We start from the raw sequence: 14,510 nt of genomic DNA on the forward strand, positions 1-14,510 counted from the left end.
TTGTTGGGATTATCGCCCTTACGTGGTCTTCCGTCACTCGTACTCTTGATTTTGATAGGAAAGAAAAATTATATGTAAAAATATTATCTCACTGTATAAAAAAAAAATTAAACTCATAATCTATTTATACCAATCTCAAGTTATCAAGGCTCAACCATGACCTTGGGGGCAAAGAAAACCTTTCTTATTTTTTGTTTTTTAAGAGTGCGCTGCGCTTAATAAGGCGGGACAAATTCTCCTGAATCCTAACGACCTTGACCCCACCCCACCTTACGCTCTCTATTGCTCCGTTGCCTTTAGAAGCCCTAACCCTAATCGTAGCCCTAAAACCCCAAACGCAAATCAATAGGTTCGATTTTTGGACGACCTTTCTTCTATATCTTCTTGTTCCACAATACTATCATCGATTGTGGACTTCACCAATTTCATCTCAAGCTGATTCCAACGTAATGACTCAGGTAGTCTTTATTCCTTTCTTCTATTTTCAGCTTGATTTTGGTCATCTCGACTTCGTATTCGTATGCATACTCACTTAGCAGCGCGTTGGCTATATTTTGTTATGTTTTTTTTTTTTTTTTTGTCACTGATTTTTTTTCGTCTGATTACGTGGTTTTGGGTTCTGTTGGGTAGTTTCGGAAGTAGTGTATGGCACGCCTTCCGGTATATTGCATCATTTAATGTGGGTTTTTTTTGTTATGTTTTTTGTATTAAGGTTCTGCAACGGAATGGGTGAGATGCGGGTGTCTGTAGAGTGTTTGGGCATTTTCAGCTCCAATTAACTGTGTACGCTAGCCCATATGGCCGTGTATGATTGACATTTGGAGGCACTGGAGTTGTTTCTTTTCTTTATCAGATCTAGTTTGAGCTTTGGGTTGCTTGGCTTTTGTAATGCAAAATGGAATGCTCATTTGGATGTGATTCATATCTTGTCCATAGCAATTGAGAATTTTTTTGTTGAATTGGGAAACGGCTGTAGCAATTCAGCGGGAGCTGTAAGATTTGACGGTTAAAATGTTTAGGCAAGAGGATTGAGGGACACCCAAAAATCTGACTTTTTAAAGGCCCTGCAGGCCTGATAACACAGATTCATTCTGCTTTCCCCTCAGTCAACATACTTTTGTATTATGGGAAAATATACAGTGTAACTGTTATGCCATGCAATCATGTATAGTTGGTCTAATAATCCAGTTAAAAATTAGCTAACCCAACATTGCAATCAACTCTAGGAGTTCATGATCTCTCACCTATGATCTGAATTGGGCAATCTTCATTCTTAAGCATTTGCCTATCAGATCATGACATATTCCTACCTTGTTTTAGATGAAATATGACTAAGAAAATTAAAAAAATAATAATTCAAATATTCTAGAATGTTGGAATCAAGAGCAATATGAAGATAGGGATATTAAATTATTATTAGGGAGAAAGTTAAACAAAAGGTAAATTTCATGTGGATTCCCTGTGGTTTGGGCTGTATTTATTGACAGACAATGTAGTTTACTTCTGGTATTTTGGCTCCTATGGTTTATTACTGTAAACACATTTTGCAAGATAAACACAATTTTGACCTCTTGAAAAGGGTTGTTTAAAAAAAAAAAAAAAATCATAGCAACCCTAAATACTAAAAGTAAGCCATATGTAACAATGGCACAAACCACAAGGCGTCACAGTGGAATTTATCCTAAAAGGCTCATCAACATATAATTTTCTTGTGCTCTTGTATTGTGCACAGAGAAAAGTGTCATAATTTTATGGATTTGTAGGTATATAGAAAGAGATTCATTGTTTAATTTTTTTTTTGTTTCTTATTTTTTTTTTTTTATTTTTTGTTTGATTGCAAGTGTCTCATAGAGATGAGTTAGATTGGAGGAAATGCTAAAATGTTAACAAAAGTTGGATATAAACATTTGTACTTGGGGAATGATTGTGGAAGGAATATAGTGGAGATTATTATGGATAAGGTGTTAAAGAATATGGTAGTGCATGTGAAGTGAATAGGATTATTGCAACTAAAGTTGTAGAAGAAAAGTCTGAATTGACCAAAAAAAATAAAAGTAGAGACCATGAATATTATTAGTACATGTGATTTATGGCCAAATACATATTTTTGCTCCTATACTTGCAAATTTTTTTTATTTAGACACTCGAACTTTTCGTTGTTTTAATTACATTCCTAAACTATGCAATTTTGAGTCAATTTAACTCTTATAGTTTGACCTTTTTTCATGTAGATGTTCGAACTTTTTGTTGTTTCGATTACACCCCTGAACTATGCATTTTCGAGTCAATTTAATCCCTTCTCAAAAATAATATTCTGTGTGATTGATGTATCTAACACTTGTATTGATTAGACACATAACAAAATACACAAATACATAAGTGTTTCATTAAATGTCATTTTAAAGTGTCCAAATATCAGTTTTTATAAATCATTGTTTTAAATATGTTTTGCAAACTTATAAATTAAATAAATAATTGTATAATACTAACTTTTTCTAGATATAATTAAAGAATAAAGCATTAAATTACTAACAGAAAATTAGGAAAAAAAATTAAAAAATAAATCTACATAGAATAAAATTGAAATTTCAAACCAAATGAGAGCTCATTGGCGTAAAATTGAAGTTTCAGAGCTTGTTATATTTTACAGTGGTATCATATCTGCATTCAATTCTTTCATTTGGTTTGAAGTTTCAATTTTATTATATGTAGATTTATTTTTTTAAATTTTCTCTAATTTTATGTTAGTATTTTAATGTTTTTTTCTTTAATTATATCTGAAAAAAGTCAGTATTATATAATTATTTATTTAATTTATAAGTTTGCAAAACATATTTAAAATAATGATTTATAAAAAAAATGATATTTGGACACTTTAAAGTGATATTTAATATAACACTTTTGTATTTGTGTATTTTGTTGCGTGTTTAATCAATACAAATGTTAGATATACCAATCACACAGAATATTACTTTTGAGAAGGGGTTAAATTGACTCGAAAATGTATAAGTTGAGGAGTGTAATCAAAACAACAAAAAGTTGAAAAATTGTCAAAGTACAAGGGTAAATTGACTCGAAATTGCATGGTTCAATGGTGTAATTAAAACAATGAAAAGTTTGAGTGTTTAAATGAAAGAAAATGCAAGTACAAGGCTAAAAATATGTATTTGTCCTATCATTTATGACCTGGGTTAGGAGAAGAGATAAAGACAAAAGTTTTTGATGATTTAGAGATGTTGGTGCTAAAAATAATTTTGTGAAGACTTGGAGATGTTGGTACAAAAATATACCTAGACCTAGAGGACAAAAGATCATTGCAGGAGGTCACTTAAATGGTCATGTTAGCAAAGAAGGAAATGGGTATAGAGATGTACGTGGAGGTTATGGATTTGGAAAAAAAAAATGTAACGAGGGTTAAAGCTATTTTGGATTTTGCTACGGCATTTGAGCTCATCATAGGATGGACATGAGTTTAGAAGTTAGGATTATAGATTAAGAATCGGATAATGCAACATCAAGACTTTAATAGGAGAATCATTGGACTTTTCTTGTATTGTGCACATTTTATGTTGGCTCATGTCCATTTCTCTCCTGGCCCTGATTTGTTGATTTCTGGCCATGCAAATTTGACTTGTCAATATTCCAAACCTTTCTACTATCAAATAGAATGCATTCTTATGGAGTTTGGACTGGGAGTTTCTTCAAGTTCTGTTTTCCTTCTATTGTACCATATGCTTCTTAAATTGATTTTCTATTCTACCATATCTCTGTTAAATTAATTTTAGTTGTATAAATCTTTATCTTTTTATATTTGTTTTCTTTCCCAGTTTATTAGTATACTTTAATGTCTCTTAATTTCCCTCTTTATTTGTTAGTTCTCATGACAGTGTTTTCCTTTACAGTATTCTTTTTGGTACATATTTTTGTGTAGACAAGAATAGATGCTTATAATTTAATGATTTTTCTCTATAATCAATTTATTCAAATCCTGTCTTTTACATGAATTTTCCTCATCAATGTAGTTTATTTCTTTTCCTGAGAAACCCATATATAATTCCAATAACATTCTCCTTTTACCATTGCATTCTGTGCATGTCACAAGATTTAATAAGTTCTTTGATCGGCATTTTTAAGTTGGTCATCTAATCTCCTCTCATTGTTCACATTGTTCTAAATAACTCTGAGGTCCAAGTTTCATTCATCAAGTCTTTACATATTAAGAATTTCATTAATTGTAGTCTACCACCTTGGTTTTGTGGTCCAATCATTGGCACTAAGTGATTTATTTGGAAAGAAAATGCCAAGTGGTAGGATCCTGGTATCTTCCATCACAAAGATTTTTTTTTTTTTTTTTCTTTCGTGAAATTCTTGAGAAAAATGGGTCCAATCTTGTAAAGGTGCTATGAGTTTGATGTTTGAACTTCAATTCTAGGCATTTATTTCGTAAGTAGTCCTTCCATAAAGGTGCTCTGAGTTTGATGTTTGAACTTCAATTCTAGGCATTTATTTCGTAAGTAGTCCTTCCATATTAACTTCCAGGGCTGTTCTTCCAATGTTATCTTTTTATTTCTAATTTTCAAGTTTCAATTTATTTTGGTTTTTGTAATAAATGAGAGAGAAATAGCAATCATAAAATGCTGGATCTTCAACGTAGGTGGAATTTTGATAATCCGACCGTTCAATATTTCTTAAAATGAATCAAAGAAGCAATGGGTTATCAAGCGCTCAAAGGTCCAAGAGTTTCCAAGGGGAGGGTCCAAATTGGGTGCTTATTGCTGGTGGTGCCTTATTGAGTACATTATCTATTCGCCTGGGTTTCAAGCTGAAACAGGTGCTTGATTCAAAGGAATCAGAGAACATTTGCAATGGCTTAAAAGGTCTTTAATTATTAAAGGATTCACTGGTTGCTTTTCTTAAGTTTGTGCATCTTCTTGCTTACTTTTCATTGTTTTTAGCAAAGCCAGGGAATGGAAAACCTACTGACAGAAAGAAGTCAGGGAGTTGTCATTTGCATTCTAATGGATACTGCTTTGCCCAGGATGAGGATGCCTGCTTCAATTACCTATCATGTGAGAACTTCCATAGTTCCTTTGCTCTAGAGTTCTGGGAATATTGATTTTGTATTATGGATTAAAGTTTTGCTTGTTTTTTTGGCAATTCTCTGACTGACTACTGGCTACTACATATGGGGCATCTGTCACCTTTAGATTGGAACTCTATTCTTTCATGTTGTGGCTTTACCGTATTAAGTTTTGGAGGTATTGTTTTGTTTATTCCTTGCTATATATAATTTTTTCTTAGTAATTAAAACAGTGTTGAGGAGGAAAGGGATAACTCGTAATATTTTGTTGGAGCACTGACTGAACATTGTTAATGCCCGACAGCTAAATATCTTTTCATTACCTACTACCATAGGTGCTGGCTACCAAGCTGTTGCAAGCTGTGTGCGTATTCTATTCCTTCCCAGGACAACATAAAATCTTGGAAAAGGTTGAGAAGTTCAAACAAAGAATAATCAAGCTTTAATCCAATTGGGTGGGTTTGGCTATATTGGTTCTCACTCACCAATCATTTGTGTCTCTGATATATTTTTTACAAGGCTATTAAATATCATTTTATGCAAGAGAGTTTTCTATCAACTTTTCCTTTTTCTCCATCTCTTTTGTTATAACTTCTTTCATTTCTCTACTATTCTCATATGTACATTTAGGTCTTTGTTTTACATGTTTAAATCATTTTAAATGTGTTTTCCATATCTTTATCTTCAATGTGTGTTTTTTTTTTGGGTATGTTCTGAAGATTTCGAACAGAAAGCATAAATATTCATTATGTGCAGCCTTAATTATAGGGTTGGAAATTACAGCTATAGAAAGTTTACAATAGGAAGGATTACAACACATTTAGGAAAGATTATGATACAATGGGATTAGGAAAGACTCCTAATCTGTTTTAAGAAACTAATCTAATCAAAATCTTAAATAAATCATTCCAAAACAGGCTGCAACCTCTTCTTCTTTCCTTTCCTTTTATGTTAACACTCCCCCTCAAGTTGGTGAATGAATATCTATCATTCCTAGCTTGCATATTAGATCTTCAAATCTTCTAGTTGGCAATCCTTTTGTCAAACAATCTGCTACCTGTTGTTCAGAAGAAACATAGGGAATTTGAATGATATATTTTTCAAGCTTTTCCTTTATAAAATGTCGATCAATCTCAACGTACTTGGTCTTGTCATGTTGTACAGGATTATGTGCAATGCTTATGGTTGATTGGTTGTCACAAAATAACTTGATTGGTTCCTTGACATCAATCTTCAAATCTTCTAGCACAATCCTCATCCATAGTAACTCACATAGGCCAAGTGCCATAGCCCTAAACTCGGTTTCAGCACTTGACCTTGCCACTATGCTCTGCTTCTTACTTCACCAAGAGACAAAGTTCCCTCCTAAAAACATGCAATATCCTGTAGTAGATCTCCTTTCACTTACAAATCCAACATAGTCTGCATCTGTATACCCCTGTATATCCAAAACACTTCCTATTTTAAATAAGATTCCTTTATTTGTGGCTGTTTTCAAGTAGCACAATATTCTCCTTACAGCCTGCATATGACTCTCTGTCGGGCAATGCATAAATTGACTTACTAAACTCACTACATAGGTTATATCTGGTCTAGTGTGTGATAAGTAAATCAAACGCCCTACTAACCTCTGATATCTGCCTTTATCTACTAGTGGGCTTTCGGTGTCTTCTCCTAATTTCACATTAGGCTCTATTGGAGTACATACTCCTTTGCTTTCCAATAAACCTGTCTCCTTCAAAAGATCCAATACATATTTACGTTGGGATAGAAATATACCTTATTTGGAATAGGCTACCTCTATTCCCAAAAAATACTTAAGTAATCCCAAGTTTTTGATCTCAAAATTTTAGGCTAGTTTGCTCCTTAGATCTTGCTGTTCATCCATATCATTTCCTGTCACAATGATGTCATCCACATAAACCAACAATGCAGTCATTTTTCCCTTTCTCGAGTGCTTGAAGAAGAGAGTATGGTCTCCTCTACTTTGGTGATACCCCATACACTTCATAGTTTTAGAGAACCTGTCAAACCAAGCTCTTGGTGACTGCTTGAGGCTGTAGCTCACAATCCCTAAATCCTGGTGGCTGCTCCATGAAGACCACTTCTTCTAAATCACCATGAAGAAATGCATTCTTCACATCTAGTTGGTGTAATTGCCATCCATAGTGAGCTTCTAAGGACAAGAGAATTCTTATCGTGGTCATCTTGGCCACTGGAGCAAAAGTCTCCAGGTAATCAATTCCATATGTCTGGGTGTAGCCTTTGGCCACCAATCGAGCCTTATACCTCTCCAATGAGCCGTCTGCATTGTACTTTAGGTTGAACACCCGCCTACAGCCCACTGGAACCACTCCCTTTGGCTTAGGTACCAAATCCCATGTGTTGTTTTTCTTTAATGCCCGCATCTCCTCTGCATGGCTAGTTCCCATTTTTTATACTTTAAAGCCTCTTCCACCAAATTAGGAATAATAATGGTATCTAGAGTGGTTAAAAAACTTATATGTTTTGAGGACAACCTGTGATAGGAGAGATAGTTGGCTAGAGGATGCTGAGTGCATCTTCTAACACCTTTTATCCAAATCAGTAGCAAAGGAATGAACAAGATCAAGGGAACAAACCTTCATAGAATCTGGCTGGGGATTGGATGTTGTTTCATGCTGAGAATGAGGCATGAACTGTTGTTTCCTGTGATACACAAAAGGAGAGCCCTTGAACCTTACTGGAGATGTTGATAATCCAGGTTGATGAGTTTGCTTAGGGCTTGGGTACTCATTTGGGATAGAACCAGAGTGATCACTCGAAGATAAGGGGACAGAACCAGTATGCAGGGCAAGATTAGGAATAGAATGTTTAGGGTCTATTGATGTTGAAGAATGTGGACCAAGGTCAAGACTGGGAAGGAGATTGGACACGTGGTCTTCAATTGGATGATTCTCCCCCTGAAGACCAAGGGTAGAATGACCGAAGTAGGGTTGTGACTCAACAAAAGTCACATCTTTTGAAATAAGAAATTTTCGAGTAGGGGGATGATAGCACTTATAGCCTTTTTGTGTAGGAGAATAACCAAAGAAAAGACACCTAAGTGCCCTAGGGTCCAGCTTGTCTCGAGTATGAGGTGGAACAAAGACCCTAAAAGGAAAAGGGGTATGTAGGGTAAGAGAGGGAAAAAATGTCGAAAGGCATTGAAAAGGATTGTTGTTCCCAAGAACCCTAGACGGTACCCGATTGATTAGATAGGTTGTGGTCCAGATAGCCTCTTCCCAGAAGATTTTTGGAACATTATGATGATGAAGTGTTTTAGTAACATTGAGGAGGTGTCTCATTTTTCGCTCAGCCACTCCATTTTGTTGTGGAGTGTTGATGCAGGAAGACTCATGAATAACCCATTTGTCTTGAAAGAATTTATGCAAGTGTTGATTAAAATAATCCCTTGCATTATCAGTTCGAAATTTTTGAATAGGAGTACCAAATTGAGTTAGAATCATTGAATAAAAGTGCGGTAACACAGTGCTAACAATAGCCTTATCCTTAAGAAGGAAAACCCAAGTCATTCTAGTACAATCATCTATGAAGGTAACAAACCATTTAGCCCCAGAACAATTGAGAATCCTAGATGGACTCCAAACATCCGAATGAATGAGAGCAAAAGGATGTGAGGATCTTTTATTACGAATAAGATAGGAAACACGATGATGTTTGGAAAGTTCACATACATTACAATGAAAAACACTAGGATCCACATGTTCAAATAAAACAGGAAACATAGCTTTGAGTAAGGGAAAAGGTGGATGCCCGAAGTGATAGTGATGAAGCCAAATGTCACTACTAGAAGACTGAGAAGTGCAGGCTGATTTAGGCTGAAATCTGGACTGAATGTGATGGGGCTGCAAGGTCTCCTTTCTCAAAACATACAGCCCATGTTTCTCTTCAGTAGCTCCAATCATCCTCCCCGTAGCCCTTTCCTGAAACTCACAAGAATAAGGAGAGAAAATGATTCGACAATTTAGATCCTTAGTGAGTTGATGAATTGAAATCAAGTTAGTGGACAAATTAGGAACATGCAAGACTCTTTGAACAGAAAGTTTAGGACTGAGAGTGACTTGTCCCTGACCTTTGATAGGAATAGAAGTCCCATTAGCAATAACAATCTGTTTAGGTGTCACAAGAGGCTGATAGGTATCAAAAACATTTGGATTAGAGGACATATGGTCTGTAGCTCCTGAATCTAGAATCCATATATCATTCCTATTGGTTTTAGAGGGTGTTAAAGAACTCAAATGGAAACTATTACCTGGCTGATTATTTTGCTGGGCAATAGAGCATGATCCATCCTGAAGAGTTTTCAAGAACATCTTGAGTTTGCGAACTTCATCAGCAAAGTTGCTGATTTCATCAGCTTTCAGTTGATTCTGCTCCAACTCGGGTGCTGCCTCAGTTTTTTCCACAAGCTCTTCTTGCCTATTTGAAAAATAGGCCTTATTTCGAGAGGTCATATTCTTAAAGCCCCTTAGTTTCTGCAACACAGCCTCCTTCCCATGCAATTTAAAACATGTCTCTCAAGTATGCCTCGGCCTCTTGCAATGGGAACACCATAATCCTTCTGTTCTATGTGTTTTGTTCTGTCCATCAGTCCACATACCTTCCTTTCCATGCAGCCTACATTGCACATCACCTCTTCCTTGCAGTGGTTTAAATTTGGACCCTGCTCCTTTGTTTGTAAACATTGCTGATCCTTTAGAAGTCATATCACCGTGCATTGCTGTCCTCCTGTTTTCTTCACTTCGAACAACTGAAAACACTTCATTAAGGGATGGGAGTTTTTCCTTTCCAAGAATCTGCACTCGAACTTGATCATACTCATTATTAAGTCCAGCCAAGAACTCTACAACTCTATCCCTTTCAAAAATTGAATGAAGAGTGGCTGCATCTTTCCCACATTCCATTATAATGTTCTGGTAGTGATCAAGTTCCAGCCAAAAACCATTCATTTTGTTGTAATATTCAGTGATTGTTGAGACCCCTTGCTTAGTACTATGTAACTTCATCTTAATCTCGTAAACAACTGACGCATCTTAAATCTTAGAGTAGGTATGTCTAACCGTTTCCCATATATCTTTAGCAGAAGACAAGAACATGTAATTTTTACTGACCTCTGGTTGCATGGCGTTCCATAGCCATGACATGATCATGGAATCCTCTATATCCCAAGCATTAAACCCTGGATCAGATTTCTGTGGACTAGGCTCTGTCAAGTGGTGAATCTGTCCCTTCCCCTTAGGAATGTTTGAACCAGCTATGCCCACTGTAAGTAGTTGTGTCCGTCCAGTCTGTTTGACTGATGCACCCCTGGTAAATCGTTGGAAGAAAAACCTCCTATTAGAGCATCAACTCCATTATTCTCACCGGATGTCATGGCTGAAACTGGCGTTATTTTTGATATTTCTGACATGATCAGAAAGAAAAATGTCTAGCAATGAAGGCAAAGACAAGAAGGAATTTCGAGGCTTGAGCGACTGAAAGTATGGCAACAATCGGCCAAAAACAATCGAGGAAGAAGAGCAAGGAATCAGCAATGAAGTCTGGGGAATGGACTGAAATACAAAACGCAATGAAGGCTGGAAATCATAGGGCAATCGGAAGTGGCTCTGATACCATGAAGATTTCGAACAGAAAGCACAAATATTCATTATGTGCAGCCCTAGTTATAGGGTTGGAAATTACAGCTATAGAAAGTTTACAATAGGAAGGATTACAACACATTTAGGAAAGATTATGATACAATGGGATTAGGAAAGATTCCTAATCTGTTTTAAGAAACTAATCTAATCAAAATCTTAAATAAATCATTCCTTAAATAAAGCATTCCAAAACAGGCTGCAACCTCTTCTTCTTTCATTTCCTTTTATGTTAACATGTTCTTCAATATGTGTCACTCCAACCTTACGAGCAATCTCAGTTCTAGTTCTGCTCATATTTTATATGGCCATACATCCAACTTATCACTCACAACTTAGTTACATTTATATTTTGTATTTGTTGATACTCTACTTTCTAATGTTATATACCATGCAATAAAATTGGTGTTATATCTTTTACAATTTACCTCTCAAAGGATTTTATCATAGTTGTCAAAGGCTCAAGGCACACTCAGGCTCAAGTGTGCTGGAGCCTAACGAGAAGTGCCAAGTGTAGGTGTGAGCCTTTTGGATGCAAGGCGCACATTTATTAGATAAGCAGTGTTTCTATTGTTTTCTCAAATTTCTTTTAATTTTTTTCCTAGTTATTTTTTGTTAGATTTTATAAGACCAGCAAAAAATAACAATGAAAAAATTCTGACACAGGCACAAAAGGCACGTGCCTCATAGAGTGAGGTGCCAATAGCCGAGCCTTGAACCTGAGGTGAGCTTTTGACAATTATGGATTTTATAATCAGAAAATACTGGAAACACTTCTCTAGTTTAATTGTCCTACTTTGATTCTGTAACATCTTCAATATGCTCTTTGTTTTTTGGATAATTGATCCATGATATTAGAACTAATCATTTTTTTTCTTTTGTAAAACTTGATTTTCAACTCTCACCACAATATCATCCATGCTGATATTTCCACCAAACATTACATATGTTCAATTTTTGACTTGCTCGACTCAAAACCTTTGGTTTCTAAGGGTGTTCTATAACTCGAACTTGAGGTTAGTGTTCATGATGAAAGGATAGTTATCTCAAGAAAGGAATAGGACCTAGGCCATGAAGGCTTAGCTCCTTATTTTATCTCATCCACTAAGACAATGTTATTTACAAATAATATATGCTGTTGCACGTCCTTGGAGTTTCTCCACCACTTGAATGTGCCTTTTTTGTGATATGGTCGTGTGTGTACAGCTGCATAAGTTTAAAGGTGACTCGCGATCTTATCTTCACTGTTATGGGGTATTGTGATATAATTTTCCAGTAACATTCATTATAAGATTCCCACCTGCAGAACCCCCTCCCCCCCCCCAAAAAAAAAAAAAAAAAAAAACACTGAAAAACAGAATAAAAAAGAAGAAACATGTACAAGAAATCAGGGAGAGAGGGGAGGAAAACTCAGTTGTTGCAATCTGTCAACATTTTGGTCTTCATAGTTGCAAGTTACTTAACCAAAACCTGGTATGGTTTTCCTCTTATATTTGTGCAATCATTCTACTGTGGTTTTCTGGCCAAAATTTACATGAGAGGCCTTGCAAAAAAGTCATGCTACCAGGCAAAGCTCTTATGTGACAGCAAGGTCTAGGAATGGAAGTATGGAGTAGCCGGTTCCCATTACTCAAACCACACCATAGTGCTGGGGTTCAGAAGAGGGCTTGTGTTAACTAGAATGTTGAGATCTGTTTACATGTTTGGGCAATTCATAATCCCAGCCAAAATAGACAAATTTGCCCTCAATTGTCATGGCATGCCATTCCTTTTAGCATCATCACAAATTTGAAATGATTCTTTCCTTTAGTCCCTGACATGGCCAGTTATCTTTATGTTGGTGCCTTGAAAATAATTAAATAGATACTATCTATAATGGATTTTTGTAGCAGCAACTCAAGGTTTGGAAGAAGTTAAGCAGGAATCTGATAGCCAATTGTTGGCAGAGCGTGAAATGGCTCTGTCTCTGGTGACAGTTCCCGCTACTGAATTCAATAAAGAGAATGGCATAACATGGTCGTCATCTGCTGACCGGCTTGAGCTCCCCCAGAAGCCGTTTCATCACTCGAACAGCTCCGACTCTCCATGTGTTTCAGAATCTGGATCTGATTTCTTCAGCAAGCGAGAAGTGATTCAGAAGCTAAGGCAGCAGCTGAAGAGAAGGGATGATATGATACTGGAAATGCAAGAGCAGATTGTGGAATTGCAGAATTCACTCAGATCACAGTTGTCTCATTCTTCTCACCTGCAATCGATGCTGGATGTTGCGAACCAAGATCTGCTCAACTCGGAACGAGAAATCCAGAGACTGAGGAAAGCAATTGCTGATCATTGTGTGGGACAAGTTGATCCCAATTACAAGCCACTGGCAGTCCCAATATGGCCATCTGAAGGGACAAATGGCCACACGAATGGGTATCTGAACAATGAGAGTAGATTGGAGTCTTCATCAGAGAAGGGCGGAGGAGAAAGACACAGGATTGAGACTCTGAAATGGGAAGTTGATGAGTTGAAGGAAGTTATAGAAGGGAAAGAGTACCTGCTGCAGAACTACAAGGAGCAGAAAGCAGAGCTGTCCACTAAGGTCAAGGAGTTGCAGCTGAAATTGGATTCTCAGCTTCCAAACATTTTCTAGACGAGGTCACTCACTCAATCGCTCTTGTGCATTCTTCGCCCGGCTTTCTATTTTCCGTTTCTTCTCTTTTCCCTTTGTCTTTGATTTGAGGTACCAAATTTTTGAAAAGCTGTGTCTCATTTCATTCCTTTGCCCGTTGTTGTAATGCTTTCCATTTTTGGATGGTGTGTGTGTGTATATGCTGCTAAATCCCAAATGTTTTGAAGATGAGAGAGAGAGAGAGCTCGCTCTTTGTGTGTTTTTACTTTTACTTAGCCTTAAACTTTAATGGGTTTTGATTTTGGAGTGTTGAAATGTTATTTGTTTGTTTGTTTTTTGCTTGTGCCCTTTCTCTTCTTGTCAAGAGACGGCTGATTAGGAAGGAAGAGGAAGAAGCATTAGTGGAAGCAATGGGAAGCAGGTATGTTGTGATGGGCAATAATGTTACAAAGGAGCAAACAGGTTACAATGACAAGAAAACTAAGGGCCAACTCTTTACTTACCTTAAAAAAAAAAAAAAAACACTAAGGGCCTGTTTGGTAGATTTTTTGTTCTTATTTTTACTATTGTCAAAGTAAATATTTGAAGTAAAAATAAAAATAGTTTGACTGCTTGTTTTGTTTCTAAAATTTTGAAACTTTTGAATGGCATAAAAATAAGAGATGCATTTTCATATTTTTCTTCTATTTATTCATACTCCATTCTCTCTCACAATGGAGCAATATAAAGCACAAAAACGGTTTGGATACGGTGAAAATGGCTCGAAACAATTTTTGGGTCATTTTTGTAAATTGTAAAACATTTTGGCGTCATTTTGTAAGTTACACGAATTACTTGGAAATGTGTTTCCGATCGAAAACGTGTTTTCGAGGACAACTCTGGTGTCACTCACACACATCCCAAGGTCAAAGCCCCTTTTTTCCCTCTCTTCTTTCCATTTTTTTAGTCTTTTTCCTTCCTTTCTTTCTTCTTCTTCTTTCACGACATTTTCGTTTTGAATTGCTTGCTACCCTAGGTGTTCCTATGTTGACGTTTCCTCGCATTCGGTTTTAGTCGTCATTCCTTCACTAAAGATCGATCATCCTTCTCTCGGTCACTCATGAACGCATCCCAAAGGTTGTCATTTCGGTCACTCACA

General features: G+C 36.3%; 1 protein-coding gene across 8 annotated transcripts; it reads left to right on the forward strand.

Moving 5' to 3' along the window:
* The first annotated feature begins 217 nt into the window (after positions 1 to 217).
* On the forward strand, positions 218 to 13,692 carry LOC127799468 (uncharacterized). 8 transcript variants are annotated; one of them, XM_052333519.1, is made up of 5 exons: positions 218 to 458; positions 713 to 824; positions 4,655 to 4,877; positions 4,956 to 5,069; positions 12,648 to 13,692. In XM_052333519.1, the coding sequence occupies exons 3-5, from the start codon at positions 4,694 to 4,696 to the stop codon at positions 13,391 to 13,393; spliced, it is 1,044 nt and encodes a 347-aa protein (XP_052189479.1). In that variant the 5' UTR covers positions 218 to 458; positions 713 to 824; positions 4,655 to 4,693; the 3' UTR covers positions 13,394 to 13,692. The 8 variants fall into 8 exon arrangements, with proteins under 8 accessions (XP_052189479.1, XP_052189478.1, XP_052189480.1 ...); XM_052333518.1 differs by having other exon boundaries at positions 713 to 805; XM_052333520.1 differs by having other exon boundaries at positions 713 to 783.
* The last annotated feature ends 818 nt before the right edge of the window (positions 13,693 to 14,510 follow it).

This window comes from Diospyros lotus, chromosome 4 (assembly GCF_014633365.1).
Source record: "Diospyros lotus cultivar Yz01 chromosome 4, ASM1463336v1, whole genome shotgun sequence".
Lineage (NCBI taxonomy): Eukaryota > Viridiplantae > Streptophyta > Magnoliopsida > Ericales > Ebenaceae > Diospyros > Diospyros lotus.